Source organism: Lingula anatina, chromosome 9, assembly GCF_051362555.1.
Source record: "Lingula anatina isolate TDL-2025a chromosome 9, LinAna3.0, whole genome shotgun sequence".
Lineage (NCBI taxonomy): Eukaryota > Metazoa > Brachiopoda > Lingulata > Lingulida > Lingulidae > Lingula > Lingula anatina.
Genome location: NC_141775.1, coordinates 10431767 through 10449887, shown reverse-complemented (window position 1 = coordinate 10449887; position 18121 = coordinate 10431767). Strand labels below are relative to the sequence as shown.

At 34.3% G+C, this 18121-nt stretch overlaps 1 protein-coding gene across 4 annotated transcripts; it reads right to left on the bottom strand.

The window, feature by feature from the left end:
* LOC106153832 (transmembrane and coiled-coil domain-containing protein 4) lies at positions 1–16152 on the bottom strand. Of its 4 annotated transcripts, none has more exons than XM_013527937.2 (16): positions 15967–16152; positions 14223–14391; positions 13714–13771; positions 13151–13298; positions 11326–11340; positions 10218–10347; positions 9723–9829; positions 8662–8796; positions 8169–8288; positions 7228–7389; positions 5629–5765; positions 5263–5347; positions 3436–3553; positions 3012–3129; positions 1874–2002; positions 1–1395 (listed from the first exon to the last, which is right to left on the bottom strand). In XM_013527937.2, exons 1-16 carry the CDS (start codon positions 16043–16045, stop codon positions 916–918), a joined length of 2190 nt encoding a protein of 729 aa, XP_013383391.2. In that variant the 5' UTR covers positions 16046–16152; the 3' UTR covers positions 1–915. The 4 variants fall into 4 exon arrangements, with proteins under 4 accessions (XP_013383391.2, XP_086850940.1, XP_013383393.2 ...); XM_086994814.1 differs by lacking the exon at positions 15967–16152 and adding an exon at positions 14807–15067; XM_013527939.2 differs by lacking the exon at positions 11326–11340.
* Positions 16153–18121: the final 1969 nt, after the last annotated feature.

The following is an 18121-nucleotide window of genomic DNA, read 5'->3' as shown; positions in this document are numbered from 1 at the left end:
TTACATGTATAAATAATTTATTCATTATTGCTTTGCTAATCGAAAAAATTCGTGAGCTCGTAGGTACTGAAATGAAAACATCTGTGAAGATAAAAAGTCTCTTAGAGGCTCGTTTAGGAAGATTACGAACATTTTGGAAATGCGCTCATGGTAATGGGCTCTTGATTAAATGTCAAGTGCCTCTTCTTCCACCTTACCATAGAGAAATGAGGCCATTGGTACACAGTGAACAATATACCAGTACACATATACATACTCTCCTATATGAGTCACCACAACCCTGTGCAATCACATGAATCACTCTTTGGCTGCGTTCACGTGAAAAATCTATTTTCTAAATATCTAGTTGCGGTATCTTGTGATCACGGTCTGTGCCCTGAATACCCCACGGCGTAATTATGGGCAGCGCGAGCCAGTTACTTCCAAAGCTGTAATTAATTCTCGGCGCTGCCAGTAATTACGCCGTGGGGTATTCAGGGCACAGACCGTGATCACAAGATGCCGCAAATAGATTTTTAGAAAACAGATTTTTCATGTGAACGTAGCCTTTATGTTAACATGATATTTCAAATAACTGAAATAATTCAAATAATAGTTACCACAAACAACAGTTTAAACTCAAGACTTTCAGGTATGACTGCTAACAATGATTCCAATATATAAATGTCTCATAAAATCATTTGGTCAGGTAAAGATGATATTGCACATATTAAGTATACCCAGTCTAGTACAAGTGCTATGCCTAGGAGTGCAGGTGGACATGGCAGTAGTAATAACTTTGAACTAGAGATGATGTTAGGAGAAACTGCTATGTAACTATGAGTATGTACTGTGTCTGTACATTGATGATGGAGTTTTTTTTTTTTTTTTTGCTGATATTTATTTGGTATAACAATTTGAAGTCAATTAACTCCCTTAAGAACGTGGAATGGCTTCACTTGATGAGCTGCCATTTGTACAATTATGTGTCACATCCTCACCATTCTGGTCTCCTCTTGATAATGTGCTGCCACCTTCAGTTGCAATTTGTTGGGTTATTTCAGATGTATGGAGTTTCTGCAGCAAATGAGCTGTATCTTCTACATTCTCCACAGGAGCCGAATTGTTTTCACTGGCTCTTGAACTTAAGCACTCATGGCCATTCCCTGTATCTGTCCTGCACACATCCTGGGGCTCAGCTTCTGTTGAACCTATGGTGGCGCCATCTATATCTGACGTATTAGTCTCACTGGCTTCTCTTGGCAGTATAGTGTCATCTATGTCTCTCTGCAATGGATTCCCAGTTTCTTCTCCACCACTGGCAGATGTGTTGCTGGACGTTGGAGAAGAATGCTGAGTGATGGAATGGCTATCACTGCTGTCTGACGAGGTAGAACTTTCTTCTGTTTCTTTCACCTAATTATAGGAAAAATGTGTGCATGATGGGCCATCAGAGACAATTATAAGAAGCTAGTTCACATATTCCAATTTGAAATTGCAGGTATCTCAAAATCATTAATGCATTTTGTGTTGAAAAGATCAGTATATTTTTTTAACCTGTCAATATGCTCTCAATTTCTGTTCGGAAGATGTATTAAATTTAAATAATATTAATGGTGTTAAGCACTACATACATAGAACCCACAAAACAACACTGTGGTTCATTGCACCTATTACATATTACTGAAGGTTGACCTTATTGGGGTCATATCATTCCCCCCACCCCCACACCAAAAAAAAAAAAAAAAAAAAAAATCTGTACGATCCTTTCCATGGGCGGACATACATAATTATACCAGCATATAAACCTGTAAATGACAAAATGGACAGAAGTTTACTGTACTGGGTATAGTATGTCATGTACTAATATATAATATATAAAAACTTGACATACTGGAAGAGACTTGCTGCTACTTTGAACCAATCCAACAGAAAGTTTGCCAATCTTCTGTGGCCTGGTCTTCACTCCAATGATCTTCAGAATAGTTTCCATTTTCTTATGATAGTCCATGTGGTTTTTAACCTAATGGAAAAAAAAAGTTGACTAATTAAAGGGATAATAACTCTTCGTATGAGATCTATATTTCACAAAAAAAACATTGTGAATAACTCATAGAAATATAATATATTCTGTTTTACCACAAAAATGGCAGTTAAAGCTATTATTCTGATATCTGAGCTTGTCTTTAGACCACATGACCTCCATTGATGGCTATACTCTGTTAAAATCTCTTAAGAGATTTTAACAAAAAAACAAACTTTTTAGAAAAAAACCAGGGACTAACTTTGAATGTAAAAATGGATTCATTAACCATTGGTAAGTATGGGAAAATTGTTGTTTACTCCAGGAAAAATTCATTTTTTGGCCAAAACGAAGAGTTATTATCCCTTTAACACATGAAGAGTCACAGTGATATTGTATGCTACTGTATGCATATTTTCATAGCAAACGAAATACCTTCACTAAAACAGTTTTTTTTAATCCTGATTAAAAGATGTTAAATTATCTAATACATATATGAATTACATACAAGTTTATGACGCCATGCATTGGACAGTGTGAACATTTCAGTCATTTGTGTGCTACTGGAAACATAATTTGGGTGAAACATAACCCTAATATATACATGGAATGTAAATATTTAGATTTGATATTAAACATAATCAAAAATAGCAGTAGGCATAATATGATTATTACATATTAGTACTAGTACACATGCATATACTGATAAATGTGTCCTGTCTTAAAATATAAAAATTTGAGGTACAAGCAAAAAAATAATAAAAATTACATAATTGCTGATTCAACACCATCACCACGATCATTTGTATTACCCTTATCAAACTATCAGGCCTGCGAGTTTGCAGCAAATTTACTGCAAGATTGCTGCAAACTGCATTTCCTTCTTGCAAATTTGCTGCAAATTTGCTGCAAATTAGCAGCAATAAATATTTTCTCGCAAACTCCTGCTAACTGCTTTAAGCAAACCTTTCCATTTGCTAAGAGCAGACATCAGGTTAAGGCCCCTTACCACATCTGTGAGGTCAAAGTTCATCAACCTTCTATTGTGCCACTTCACTGGTGCCAGACCTGCTATACTGAACTGAACAGAGGCTGTTCTGTAGAGAAACTTCAACACCCAGTCAGATCTGTGAAAATGGTCAAAAATAATAACAATAATTATTATTATTATGAACAGTCACTTTTACCTGTTTTAAAAAGTATTATTTAATAATAACAACAACAACAATAATAATAAACTGTCAAACAAACCTGTTTTAAAAAAGTGATAATATAAAAAGAGTAAGAAAAAAAAAACAAGTTACTATGATTCTGCATTTAAAGCAATCACACAATTTTTGTGCATCCTCTTATAATACCACCCTCCCTCCAATTTGGATTACAAATACATTTTAAGAAAACAGATATGGATCACTCTAATTATGCCCTCTCACCTGGAGTAGACATTAATAATTTTCCCTGCCACAACTCTGGAGAGAGGCTCCCAGTGTTTGGGATGCCCAGACACAGGTGCTCCCAAAAGTATTACATCTTCTATAATACCTTCACATCCTGAAATATCAATAAAAAAAGTATTTAATTTTTAGAACAATTAATTAAAAAATATATGCATATAATATCATACTAATTAACAGAGTAAGAGTGTGAACCATGTGCCTCTTCCTTTTATAATTATAATAATTGTTATTTTGAATACAAATTGGTTCTATAGAAGAGATACATATCTGCATAAAAAAAGGGTGCATGTAAAAGAATGTTTTAAGTTGTCTCTCCTCAATTTTTTTTCTTTTCTTTTTTTTTGCAATATGTCATTGTGCATATGTACATAATTCCTTGCATTATATACAATTAAAATCAGTGCACAGGTGTCTGTGTGTGTGTGTGTGCATGTGTGTTTGTGTGAGTGGATAAAAGAAATATCAATTATAATGGTAACTCTATGAGTCTCAAAAGGGGTGAAAATGCTAGTGAAACAAGTTCAGTGCTTTTCCTTTTACATAAACTTGCATCTCTAAATTTTTCATGTTATATCTCCTTTGATTAGTTTACTTCTACATACAGTGTGAACAATTAGCTGCTTTTGAAAAAGGTGTAAATCCAGAAATCGGCTTCAAATCCTCATCCTCAAAACAACATTATTGGTGTTCACAGTGCATTATCACTTATTATATTTCTTATTATTGATTAAACAAAGTTTAACTGTTCAATGGTCTCATTTACTAGAGCATATTTTGTTCTCCCAGATCTTCGATTTATAATAACTTGGATATCCTGATTACTAAAATATCCTAAACAACCTAAGAATCTATTTGTTTTATTTTATTTGACCTCAGTTTTTGTCCAATAAAAAGCACTAAAATCTTGATGTTTTTGTCAGAGCTTTTGGACAATAATTTATGTAATTTCCATGACCTTTATCATAAAATAATAAGGACAAAGATGATTATTATAAATATGAAATATCACTACCTTTATCAAAATGGAACAACTTTTCCTAATTGCTGTGCAAAAATATTCAATTGTGAGTAATATTTGTGGGGGTACAAAAAAAAAAAAAAAAAAAAAAAAAAACTCAATTTTAGAAAAGACACCATCTTCAATATAATGCAATCATTAACAGACAATTTCTATAGATTTTTAAAATAATGCTAGCATACATAAAAAATCACAAACTAAATCAGAATATTGGTCATTTTTTTCCTGTAGTGAGAGTGGGGAAATAAGTTTCCGTACTTCATGTTAATTATGCTAATACTTCAGCTTCTATGGTTTAACTGTTTCCCTTCATCAGCAAGGCTTAAATCAATGTTTCACCTGTTGTTAACCTTTTTGAATAAATACAAAAATTATCATATACATAATGATGATATTCATGTGTGTGTGTGTGTGTGTGTGTGAGAGAGAGAGAGAGAGGGAGAGAGAGAGGAAAAGAATAGTGCGTCTCTCTCTGCGTGTGTGTGTGTGTGTGTGTGTGTGAGAGAGAGAGAGAGAGAGAGAGAGAGGGAAAGAAATGTTTTTCAGTCTCAATGTGATAATTGCATTTCAGTGTGTGTGTGTCAGAGAGAGAGAGAAAAAGAGAGAGAGGAAAAGAAAAGTGTGTCTCTCTCTGCATGTGTGTGTGTGTGTGTGTGTGTGAGAGAGAGAGAGAGAGAGAGAGAGAGGGAAAGAAATGTTTTTCAGTCTCAGTGTGATAATTGCATTTCAGTGTGTGTGTGTCAGAGAGAGAGAGAGAGAGAGAGAGAGAGAGAGAGATGTATTACCTTTTCTCTTGGCTAGCTCTGTTAAACAACAGAATATCAAGCGTGCTCCCAGGCTAAACCCAATCAAGGTGACTGGCCTCTTGCCCTAAAACACCAAACCAGTTTTATCAAATGAATAAAGAATAGTTACTCTAAATGAAGGATATTTCATTATTTTAAATTTATTCAGACTGAAAAAAAATAACTAAAAAATACATTACAGCAAGCATACATTGAATATATTATAGTATGCATACAAGACTGTGTTTGTGTGCCTATGGGAATAGAATTTCATGTGAGGACCTCTCATTCTTTTGAACTCAAATTTGTACTGATTTACGTTTTTGGCCAGTATGCTGACATCAAATCTGATTCTGCTTAAATTACCTGTTGCCTTGACAACAGGACTTCTGCTAGTTGCCGACCTGCCTCGGCAGCTCTATTAGTACACACGCTCCAAGGATTGTCGATCACCCCTGACACTGTGACCAGTGCTGATGGCCATGCTATTGCAGTGAGGATACCTGGAAATGTGACATGGTGGTTGAGTTTGTGTATTGTGTTAGTTGAGATTGTTTTGTATTGCTACCAGCCACTGTGATCAGTGCTGATGGCCATGCTGCCACGGTGAGGATACCTGAAATTTGAAGTGTTGGCTGAGTTTGTGCACTGTGTTAGTTGAGATTGTTTTGTATTGCTACCAGTAGATGTCTCTTTAAGACCTCATTCCCATACCTAGATCGTTCTAGCAGGATTGTTCCATCTCCGAGGGGATTCTAACTAAACTGCTTTCAGCTTAAGTGGCTTAGATGTCTGGCACACCCACTGAAGCTACTAAGCAATAGTAAGAGTAAGAGCCGCTTAAAGGGATAATAACTCTTTGTATGAGATCTATATTTCACAATAAAAACATTGTAAGCAACTCATAGAAATAAAATATATTCTGTTTTACCAAAAAAAAAAAACAAAAAAAACGGCAGTTACAGCTATTATTCTGATGTCTGAGCTTGTCATCGGACCACGTGACCTCCATAGACGGCTACACTCTGTAATAATCTCTTAAGAGTCGTGTACAATCTTTTTCTGTAACATTGTATGATCTTACCGGATTGGTAACTAATAGGTACATCTGTTCATTGTAAAACTTGCTCTGATAGGTGAACGTGTACTATCTGAACTTACTCAGAATAAATCACTCTCTTTTCTACACTGTTACATGCTGAAAACTCTCTAGTCAGTTCTCTGTGTCATTTTTATAAGACACTTGACCACGACGGTGTAACAAAAGGACACAGCTGTCATATTCAAACAAGAGACAAGAATAAAATTATGGAATTGCCTTTAGTGTACACTGTAACCAAACATGAGAGAAATGGTCCCATACCTTTCGGCACAAGAATTACTAATTTGGTCATGCAGTGGACACTCTCTTTGTACAGAAAGGTGTCAAATCATTTTTCTCTCAGTTTAATGAGATTGTTTTTAGGACATGGTCAATTTGAGCACACTCCATGAGCACAGACCTCTGCCAAGATAAAATGCAATAAGAAACACAATCCTGTATTTGACCAATATATATACATGTTTCTTTATGCGATTGTAGTTCTCCCTCCCTTCCTTGTAAATTTGAACAACTCCATATTGTGTAACATATGATTGTAGCCATAAGATTCACAATTTGTGTTTATGGTAAATTTATAATAATAATAATAATTTTATTGAGCATTAAAATGTGTACATTATAATCACACCAGAAAGTTATACCTCATCGCTTAGCTTGAATATTTGATGTGTAATTTAACTAGTACATATGTTCATCATATAAATATATATATATTTTTTCATTCACAAATTGGCAACATAATTACCAATTAGAGAATGGTGATGTACCAATTGTATTGCTGTTATTATGTTATATTATATTGTACAAGGTCATGATAATTTATGTACCAGTACAGAAATGAATTGAATTGAATATAAGCATACCAGCCAGAATGGTAGTCTTCAGCGTTTCTTGTACGGCCATGCTTACTGCAGCACTGACCAAGTAATCAATAGCTTGACCCATCTGCATTAGGTATTGTGATTCCCATCTCAAGCTAAACTGTTCCTGTCCATTATTCAAAGTGAGCCACGGGTGCTTGTAATCTGAAATATTTCATCAAAAGTAGACATACATGTACTAGTACTGCAAAAGATGATTCATAAGGTGAAAGCCAGCAATACCATCAAATGAATGGGTACATGTACCAATAGTGAGACAGGTGCTTGCCACAAAGTTTACATGAATATGAAAATGCAGAGCAACCACTCTCTACATGCAAATCCTATTCTAAATAAACTAGTGATTTTTTCTGAGAGAGAGAGAGAGAGAGAGAGAGAGAGAAAGAGACTTACACAACACTTTGACAAGGTAGACTGCCAGTACTATGATAACATTTGATTTCATACATGTATATGCAGACTGCAAGTTGTATACTAGTTCATACCAACCAGCTTCCATGACAGTGACAGACATGTTTTAATAGTGTGATCCATGCACTTGTACTTGTACAAACACATGAGTGCATGTATGAAGTGGCATTCAGAACAAGTTGATCTGCTTACTAACAGATCAATGGATCAAATATGGCCAATCCACATTAAAGCAGAGCCGACCACACATGCCGTCCCTGCAGGGGTCTAGATATTAAACCTCGAAGCCATGATTTTATGTGTTTAATAGCGCTTGCGAAGGCAGGTAGACAATCAGCAGATTAGTGTGTTCTGCTTTAATGTGGGTAGCCATATTTCATCCCTTATGAAAAAGTCCTATAGGATTCTATGGGAAATTTGGCCATTTTCCTATAAAATCCTATAGGATTCATGATGGATACCCTGATCTGTTGGTCCGCAGATCAACTTGTTCTGAATGCTCTCACTGTTACCTGGTTGCTTCTGTGTAATCCAGCCAGAGACGGCTATGGTGATGTGAAGCTGATTGCCATGTGAGAGTGGCTCAAACAGAAATTCTTCCACAGCACCAACTCTCTTCTTCATCTTATAACCTGTAGTAATAATGAAGTTATAGTAAATAAAACTTCTGATAATTGGTTCAATAAGCATGGCTGCTCTTTTTATGTAAAGCATATTATTATAATTAATATTGTGTGTAGATTTAGTTAAAACACAGATGCCCATTGTCATATCAAAATATATCAATTTTATTGATTGGGGCATTTCTCTTAAAAATTAAATTTACACTGTATCAACATGTTTTTGAAAATTTCCCATAGTCATACTAGTAATGTCTACACTGCATGTCTACAAAGTAACTTTTAGCCGTGTTTCCAAGAAATAACAAAATATTACGAAAAAATGACCATGCAAGCACATCAACATATAAAATGGTAATTAATTGTAACGGGAGCATCATTTCACCTGTGAGACCAGCCCCTGCTACGCCAAACAAAGACCCAATGATAGCGACACCAGCTGTTGTCCCCAGGGCTGCTGCACCAGCGCCACCTATAATAACACCTGCTCCGGCAGCCAAGAATGGAGCTGCCAGACCACCTGGAGATAAAAGAAATAAAAAGTGAAATATATATCTACAGATATATATTATTATATGATCTAAGAATTAATGATCTTAAAATGAATGTTTTTATACAGAAAGTGAGAATATAGAGCCAATGGTGGAAAGAAATACCTTGGATGGTGAGGACCAACATTAGTACATATTAGCTAGTCACCCTTGGCAAAATGAAAAGTTTGTGGCAATGAGTTTGCAAGAAAAATGTTATTGCTGCTAATATGCATCCATATTTCAGCACATTTGCTGCAAACTTGCAAGAAGGAATTGCAGTTTGCAGCAATATTGCAGCAAATTTGCAGCAGGCCTGATATTTTGCTAAGGGTGCAGTTGCGGTTTGTGGTACAGTTTGTGGTACAGTTTGTGGCACCTATCTAGATGCTTGAAATGCCAGAGGATCTGTAAGATTTTTTCTTATCACAGGTCCTCTGGACTGGCGAGGTTTTGTGATAAAACAATACACAATTATAATATATCCTGGGGTAGCACTAGCAATTTCTTTTGCTTAGCCAAATCACCACTTTTTTGTCAATTTGTTATCCAAATGGTTATAATTTGACTAAAACAAGTCAAATCAAGCCCTTTTTGTTTAGCCATTTTTAGTCAGTTTTAGCATTTGGCTAAATTGGCTAGTGTTAGCGCTACCCCAGATATCACATATTAAGATAGACTAACAAAAATAAAACATTAACTCAGACCTGCAGAGAACTGAGAGGACCTGCACATTTTTTTGTACTGCAGGTCCTCTGGACCTTCAGTGTCTTCAAGGTTTTTACTATTTCTGTGCAGGGTATCTTGAAAATGAAATAAAATTCACCTTTGTGTGTGTGTGTGTGTGTGTGTGTGTGTGTGATTATAAATTTCTGTAAGCAAAACTAACAGGCCACCAAAACTGTTGTTTCCTCACCCGTCAATCCTATCAAAGCCCCTCCTCCTACTCCAGCTAAGCCAATTAGGGCGTATCTTTTTATCTTCCTCTTAGTGGCATTTTTTTGCTTCTCTTTCACTTCATCTCTAGAAAAGTTAAGTTGTTTTTTTTCTTTTTTTATAAAAAATTTAATGCAAAAATGCTACTGTAAAAAAAACTGAAAATTTTCACAAAATACTTTTCAAAATAAAATATCAGGTGAAATTTTAAACAACTTAAGGATGACTGTATTTTTTCTCAAAAAGCTACACGTGAGGTACATTTGTGACTGATAACATCTTTGCGCCCAACAAGTAATTAATTGACAAATTGCCCTTATCTACTACTGCTAGGTGATTTATATTTACTATTTCATTTTCTTACCTTTCAACCTTTTCATTTTCCTTAGCAAAATCATGGAACCTCCAGAAAAGCACAATACTTACTGTAACTTGACATAATATATAATGTGGTTTATTCAGGAATTTTACTTACTCAGACATCTTGTGAACTGCTTTCAACTCTTCTACCACTGCATCTTCTAGTTTCTCCACAGCCTCGGACTTGATCTTCAGAAGCCAGGCAATATGGTGGATCAGAACCCGCATCCTTGCATCATAATATCCTAATGTCAGACAATTTTGTAGTTATCAGAAATATCATGGTAATTAGGTGAAAACGAAGCCATATAATATTCAATAAAAATGTTCAACTTTGTCTTTTTAAGTTCACTTAAAATAGTTGTGAAAATGGTCTGATTGTAGTATCATGATTTTACTTGTCTGGTAATATCTATTTTTTTTTTCAGTTTCTTTAAGATGCCTCAAGGAGAGCCACTACATGATAATCTTATTTATTTTCATATGCGACAAAAAGGAAATTCAATTCATACTTCTTCAAAAGTAAATGATATTAAAAACTAATATAAACCATTCTGAGATTGATGTTTATAATTATTTAACTCATAATAAAAAATAAGTGAAATAAATAAATTATTAATTAAATAATCAAATAAAAACCTTAAAAATAATTTAAAAAAACAATATCAATGAACTTGTCATCTTATATAAAATAAATAAATAAATAAATAAATAAATAAATAAATAAATAAATAAATAAATGTTATTATTAACAATCAAATAATGAACATCAACCAATTTAAATAAGGAAACACATAAACTAAACAAATTTTATAACATATTTTATCTCACAATTCACTCCTGAATCTATCAATTCAACTAACTAATAATATAAAACTGAAAACTTCATAACGGGCACAGTAAAATCATTCATAAAAAGAATCTCTATATCATTCAACAATCCATAAAAGCAACTTGGTGTTCTCTATTCCAAATAATAAAACAAAAATAATAACTATTCCTTTAAAGATCAAAGCGATAATGCACAACTGAGATTGAACACATGGTGACATTTTTATAAAAATAAATTTAAAAAATTAATATTAAGACCATACAAACTGCACAGCAACACCACCGAACATAACAGTAATATGCTTCCATAGTAAGTACTGTAGGCAAAAATAAAATTATTAAGGATGGGATCAAAACGTATAAGTAGCAAATATATAAATAGATTATTTTACCTCTGTTCTGCATGACTAAATGAACAATAATGAAGAAAAAAAAAGATTATTGTTCTATCATATCATTATATTGAAAAGGGATGACAACTCTTCATCTTGGTGGGAAAAGTGCCACAAAACAGACTTTCCAGGGATAAACGACAATTTCCCATACTTTCCAATGGTTAATGAATCCATTCCCACATTCAAAGTTAGTGGATTTTCTTTAAATTGTGTTTTTTGTAATAATTTCCTGTGAGATTATTTTGGAGGTTTACCTATCTATGAAGGTCCACATGGTCTGATGGCAAGTACAGATTTCAGAATAACTGAAGGATAGCAGTTGTTATGGTGGACAAAATGGAATTATTGTATTTCTCTGTGTTGCTTACAACTTTTTTTTTGGGTGGAATTTTGAATCTCATATCTAGAGCTGTTATCCCTTTAATATACTGGTATATCTCATAGCGCAACAAGATATCAAGTTGAACATTCATATCGTCAAGTATTCATTAATATTCTACTAGGATATCAGAGTCACAATTCGATTCAGTAATTCAACCAAAAAAAAATTCAATAATAAGTTTATTTCCCTTTTGGGTGTCACAATGGTCTCTTAAGACTATTTAATAGCATGTAATACATGCTGGCTGAAATCTATAAAAACTGAGAAATTCAAATTAAATCCTAAAAAATGTAGCTGATCCCCACCCCTCCCCACAACAATCAAATTGCTTACTGGAAATCTGGCACAAACAAGAAAAGTTTTACCCATGCTAATATCATTTACTGGTGCCTATGCCACATATTTAGAAATTTGGGGGGAAAATAGTAAAATCAGATATTAAAATAAGCAAACCCACAAAACCAAGCAATGTTTCCATTCCTGTCCCTTTACATTTTATATGAGAACAATTAAGAACTGAACATTTTCATATTTCAAATTTTATATGAGTACAGTTAACAACTGAACATTTTCATATTTCATAAAATATTTTCTATCCTTGTGCCCCCCTTTCACCCTGCCTTTAGCAAAACCATAGGTCTACCAGGCAGTGCAAAGTTCTTATGTCCTCATGATTGACAAATTTATGTGACCAATCGCCATCGGAGGTGTGTGACAAATGTCCTCAAGATAACAATGACACATCCATGTGACCCTTATAACTAATTATCAGGCACATGCCACTAATTTATGAACTACCCATATGTCCTCTGCATTTGCACATAAATCTGGGGACTCTTGCCTTGTGGACAGCCGATGAAAGATGGAGATAAAATTTGTTGCCTTGTACAATGATGTAACGTATGTAAAATCTTTCAGAACCAATTCCCCTAAACTGGCACTGTTAAACAAAGAACAAATGTCCCAGAGAGAGAGAGAGAGAGAGAGAGAGAGAGAATGAGATATCAGAAAATTTAAAGCAATTGAGTGGTGTTTGTGAAAAACATGCATCTATTTCTCACCTCCATTCTCTCTCTTTATTAAAAATATAAGAGTATATCCACTTTGAGATCACAAAGTGTTTCATTTACTGTACTTTAAAGATATTTCATATTTAATAACTGCAGGTCAGCTAACTGCGCTTTCCTGTGATGCTGCAAGGATAAATAATTTAAAAGACCTGAATTCTTGCTAATTTAAAATGTTAATGTAAACCATATTATACCAGTATACAGGCACTGTGCTGATGTTAATTTGCAACATGACCGAAGCATTATCTATACATGTGCAGGAGCACCTTACATTTCTTTTGGGCCATAGCCAGCATAACACGAAGAACTGCAGTAGTAAATTACATGCAATATACTGATTTATTTTCTACACACATGCAGGGCACCTTACCTTCCTTTAATGCCAGAGCCAGCATATCTTTAGGTATAAGTAATGGATCACCCTGAATGACCTCCTCCTCTAGCAGTGTTTTCACAAAAGGGTCCGCCTCTTCAAGCAGCTCGCTTCCCTCCATCAGCGCAAACATAGAGGTTGAAACCTTGGTGGAGAACATGCTGAATTCTACAGCCTGTGTCATTCTTATGATTTATCATAATGATTTACTGACAGTAATTTTAAGAATTAAAACATGATGTAAGACGCAATAAGGTCTTCATGTCAACATACTGTAAAAGGATTAATTTATTATTATCATCATCATTATCATAATCATGAATCATAAATATTAATTACATGTACAATATCATCACTTTCTCCCAATTATTATATGTAATTATATTATTCATTCATCTATTAAGGTAGATATGCATAAAATGTTAATTAAATTCCATATTCAGTCTAACATCACACTCTGTCTAATAAAATAATCAATTAAATTTAGATTAACCTAAATACCCGAGACACTGCACATTTCCATTTTTTAACTAAAAACTTTGGTATAATTTAAAATGCACCTGTTTTGACTGCTTCAGTCTTTCTATTACAGACTGCAGGAACTGCATCCTAAACTTTCTGAGGAGTAAAAAAAATACATCGGTTTAAAAAAACAACACTGGCAGATTCATATCCTTTTTATATCAGTATAAAGCTCTACACACAAGCTTGTTTTATATATTTCCCTACCTCTAGACTAACTGGCAATGAAAAAGTGAGTATTTTCTTCAACAAGTTGGAAAAAATTTACTGCTAATTCAGAATAATTTTTGTTTTTGAGTCAAATTTAAGATTCAAACATTTGTGACAAAAAAAAATTAGACACATGCCAACAATATTCAACTTTTCTTAAAACATTAGCATACCAGGTTTCTGCTGTGTTCAAAGTAAACTGACACAATGCTACACAAGAAAGCACTACTTCTGGTAGCTAAAAAGCTGCATCACAGAGCAATGAGCACTTATTCTAACAAACTACAGTATTTATTTTAAATCATCTATTTCTTCTCAATTAAATTAAGGTTTTTACTTGTCAAAATCTGTCTCAAACATCACTTTCAATGAGACAGCACACAGGCCTGAGTAGGAGAAGAGCCCTGCACTACTGAGGATTTTCTCTAGTTGTATGGGTTCTCCGTCACTATGTGCTACCATAGCTGCTGCAGCCAATGTTGCTGGGTTTTCTACCTCTGGTTCTCCTATGGTATAAAAAAAATAATAGTAAAATTAAAAAAAATAAATAAATAAATAAAGATATCTGTATTACACCAGTCAAAGCAATTGAAAATAGTATAAAAGAGCTACTAGTACTTTTATGATACCACCACCCCTCCTTCTGCTTTTAACACGGTCAGTGAACAGGATTAATTCTGAGGGAAACATGGGGGCTTGTGACAGGGAATAAAGGGTGGGTAACAGAGGAATGTAAATAAAACATAATTCCTTTTGTGTTAAACCTAGGACTGCATACTGAGTCCTAGGTTTAACTTGAAGTACGAGGATGATGGCTCAATTCTTAGATCCTCTTTCAAATTAGTAAAATGTATTAATTAAGGAAGTGCACTACCGGTACTTGGTACACTGAGCTTCTATCAGGTTTAATCCCTTTCTTACAATTTCAAATAGAACCCTGTAGGAAAATGGCCTCAAATACTGAAGAAAGTAATCTTATAGGATGTCCGATACTTGTAAACTGTGCATACTGTGCTGGTATCACATATTTTGCTATCATACATGTACATTTGTTCAGATAAAAATGTGTTTGATTTCTAGTCAAGGTAGATCTACCTGAAGGTGGCAGCTCAGAAAGAATGCTCCAGACTGTTATATGTTTGTTACCCTTTGTTACCGAAAGCAACTCACTTGTAAACAGCGATAATTATAAGGTATTAGAGCTGACAACTCCATGCTGTAGTGAGTAATCAAACAATTGTCTGAAGGTAACACAGTGAGCAAACATGCACTGTATTCATGAAACATAATCCATTCATCATAGAGGGGCGGTGCTATAAAACATAAACCAGTTTAGTTGTTAAAAGTTGTTACTTTTGGTAACATTTCATTTTCTGTACTGTATTTCAACTGTTAGGCTAAAGGGATCTGGGGAAATGGACACATAGTAAAGCTACTTTTTATACTCATCCAAACGTGCATGGAAAAAATAGCCCAGCTCATATCTCCTAGTAATACTCAAATTTGACCTTAAGTTTAGTAACCACTCCCATTTTATTATCACTACTGTGTATCATTTTGCCATTGTTATTCTAATAACCCCTGTTGTTTGGGTGCCATCCACTCACTGTAGTGTAAGCAAGTGACTTGGCGAGTGGATCAAACCTAACACACCGTGTGATAATAAAATGCTTAATTCATATGTATTCTATGTAATTGTGCTGCTATCTGTCTATCTATATTTATTTATTTATTTACTTGATGTAGTTAGACGTATTCAGTCTCCATCAACTGATAATTGTACATTATATGTGAAGGTGTTTATCAATAAAGAAGTCGGTATTTTTTATTTCATTTTTTCGATAAATATTCCCTACGTTAAAAAGAGTATGGTGAAATGTGGCGCAGTTCTATTTATTTACACTGCACTGCCATCAGTGAACGGACACCTGTTAAATCTCATAACTACTACATGTACTGTTAGTATCGGATTCGTATACACTGACGAACTAAGGAAGTGGCAACACGTTTTCCATTGTCAATTGGCTTCATTAGAGGCCTGCAGAAGGATATAAATAACTTTAACACTTAAGTCTACGCACCATCCTTTGACGCAGAGTTTTCACCAACTTCGTTCTCGTCGTCCATAAATTTTCCGTCTGCTTGATCTTCGTCTGCCATTTCGACTGAATGTTTACTTCCTGTTTATTACTGGGCATGCGCACTTCTGCTGTCACATCTAACACAGTTGGAAGAGCTACGTTTTTTTCTTTTCATATAATATTTCAAAATGTATAATTACTCACTTAAAAAGTAAATTGTTGTGTTGAAAACTACAAGGACTAGTCTTGAAAAAGGAGGCTATTTTGTTTCCTGAGCTATTCATTATGCGTGGCAGTGATTTCTTGTGCAAAGATAGATGCATATTTGCCTGTACGAGAATGGTCTGTCTAGTCCACTGTGTATGCTTTATATAATTTATAATTGCTCAATCGAATACATTCTGGAAAAAAATTTTAAAAATGCCTAGGAACAAAAATAATAATAATAATAATAAAATAAATAATAATAATAATAATAAATAAATAAATAAATAAATAAAAATAATAATTACTAGATTTATCTGTTCTCACACAAAATTCAAAAAGGGACATATTCATTAAATTACTCCCTTATTTGCGACCGTAGCACCATCTCACATTCTCCAATGGATCTAGTTTCTCTTTATTAAATAAGAAAATTTGCTACTTGTCAGGAAGCGAGTATGGTGTCTAACGTCTAAGAAAATGTCTAGAATGTTTATTTCAAATAAATCAATAAATTAAGGTAGCTTGGAGCTACTTTCATGGTGTGGCCAGGTTTTTTTTAATTGGGAAAAAAACAAACTTTGTTACGTCTTTTGGTGCAGATCATTTTTTTTTAGTTGTTTGACTTTTTTCCAATATTTTAGCCATTAATGAATTTCTCAGTTCAGTTACATCAATTATAAGCAAGACGATATACATGTAGGTCTAGTGATAGGACACAGTCAAATATTTTACGCGAATTACGGCAAACTGCATCCTAAAGAAAAAAATTTTTCAAAGCCTTCGTTTCCAAGCACTGTGAAAAAAATTGAAGTAGAGGACAAAATGGGTCAGTGATGTACGCATGCATCTCGTAATACCCTTTTAACGCAGTCTAAATTTATTTATTTACGACCCCCTTCGATTTCTGACAAAAAATTACACCAATGGCCCCTCATGAAATTAAAATTTCGACTAGTTGAATCATAATTTTAACCGTACCAAATGGCACCATTCGCCCTCTAAATATACCAAAATATTCCTAGACACTTCAGCGGGCTCCGAGCCCCACGCCAAAGGGGGGGGGGGGGGAGGTCGGCTTCGCATCCTCGGATCCCCCTTTAATTAATTCTGGAGTATCAATAACGTGTGATTGATATCCAAAAGGTTTGTTAGATTTAAAACTTACATTACTAAAATAGGCTAAAACCTTCGTTACTGAATAATAGAATTCTCAGACTAGCAATGCATGAATTAAAAAAAATCCAATGCTTTAAACAAAGAGCCAGATTTATCACTTTCTGTCACCAAAAAAATAACAAAAAGTAGAATTCACGAAAATATCTTTATTCATTTACATATTTATTATTCTTATTATTCATTTTTTACCATAAGTAGACTCTATAACCTAATAATATACATGTGTATACTTAATACACATCTATGGTTTAACGTAATAAGACCGTACCCATTGTATACCTAAAACTCCAGGTAAGGTCCTACACTCCTGAAATTAAATACTGCGACACAAAAGGATGAAAAAAGCCTTCCTTAATTAATATACGTATACAGGCTCAGATTAAATTATTGGATTCTACAGACTGGGTGAGGTAGCGTAAAGTTCATCGGTAGGCCTACTTTGTGGTAGTCAACACTAAGATTGCTGCATCACTTTCTCTAAACCATATATCACAGTGCCGGATTTTTTTTTTTTTTTTTTTTTTTGGAGGGGGTGTCCCCCTTCGATTTCTTAAAAAAAATCACACCAATGGTTCCGTCTTGAAATTAGAACTTTGACTAGCTGAATCAGACTTCCAAACCGTACCAAATGGCACCGTTCACCCTCTAAAATGCTAAGAATTTTGGAGCCCGCTGAAGGGCCCCGAACCCCCTTCAAATAATCCTGGATCTGTCCCTGTAACACTTCGTATATCATTAGTAAAAACATCCCACGTGCTTACTTTGTAGCAGC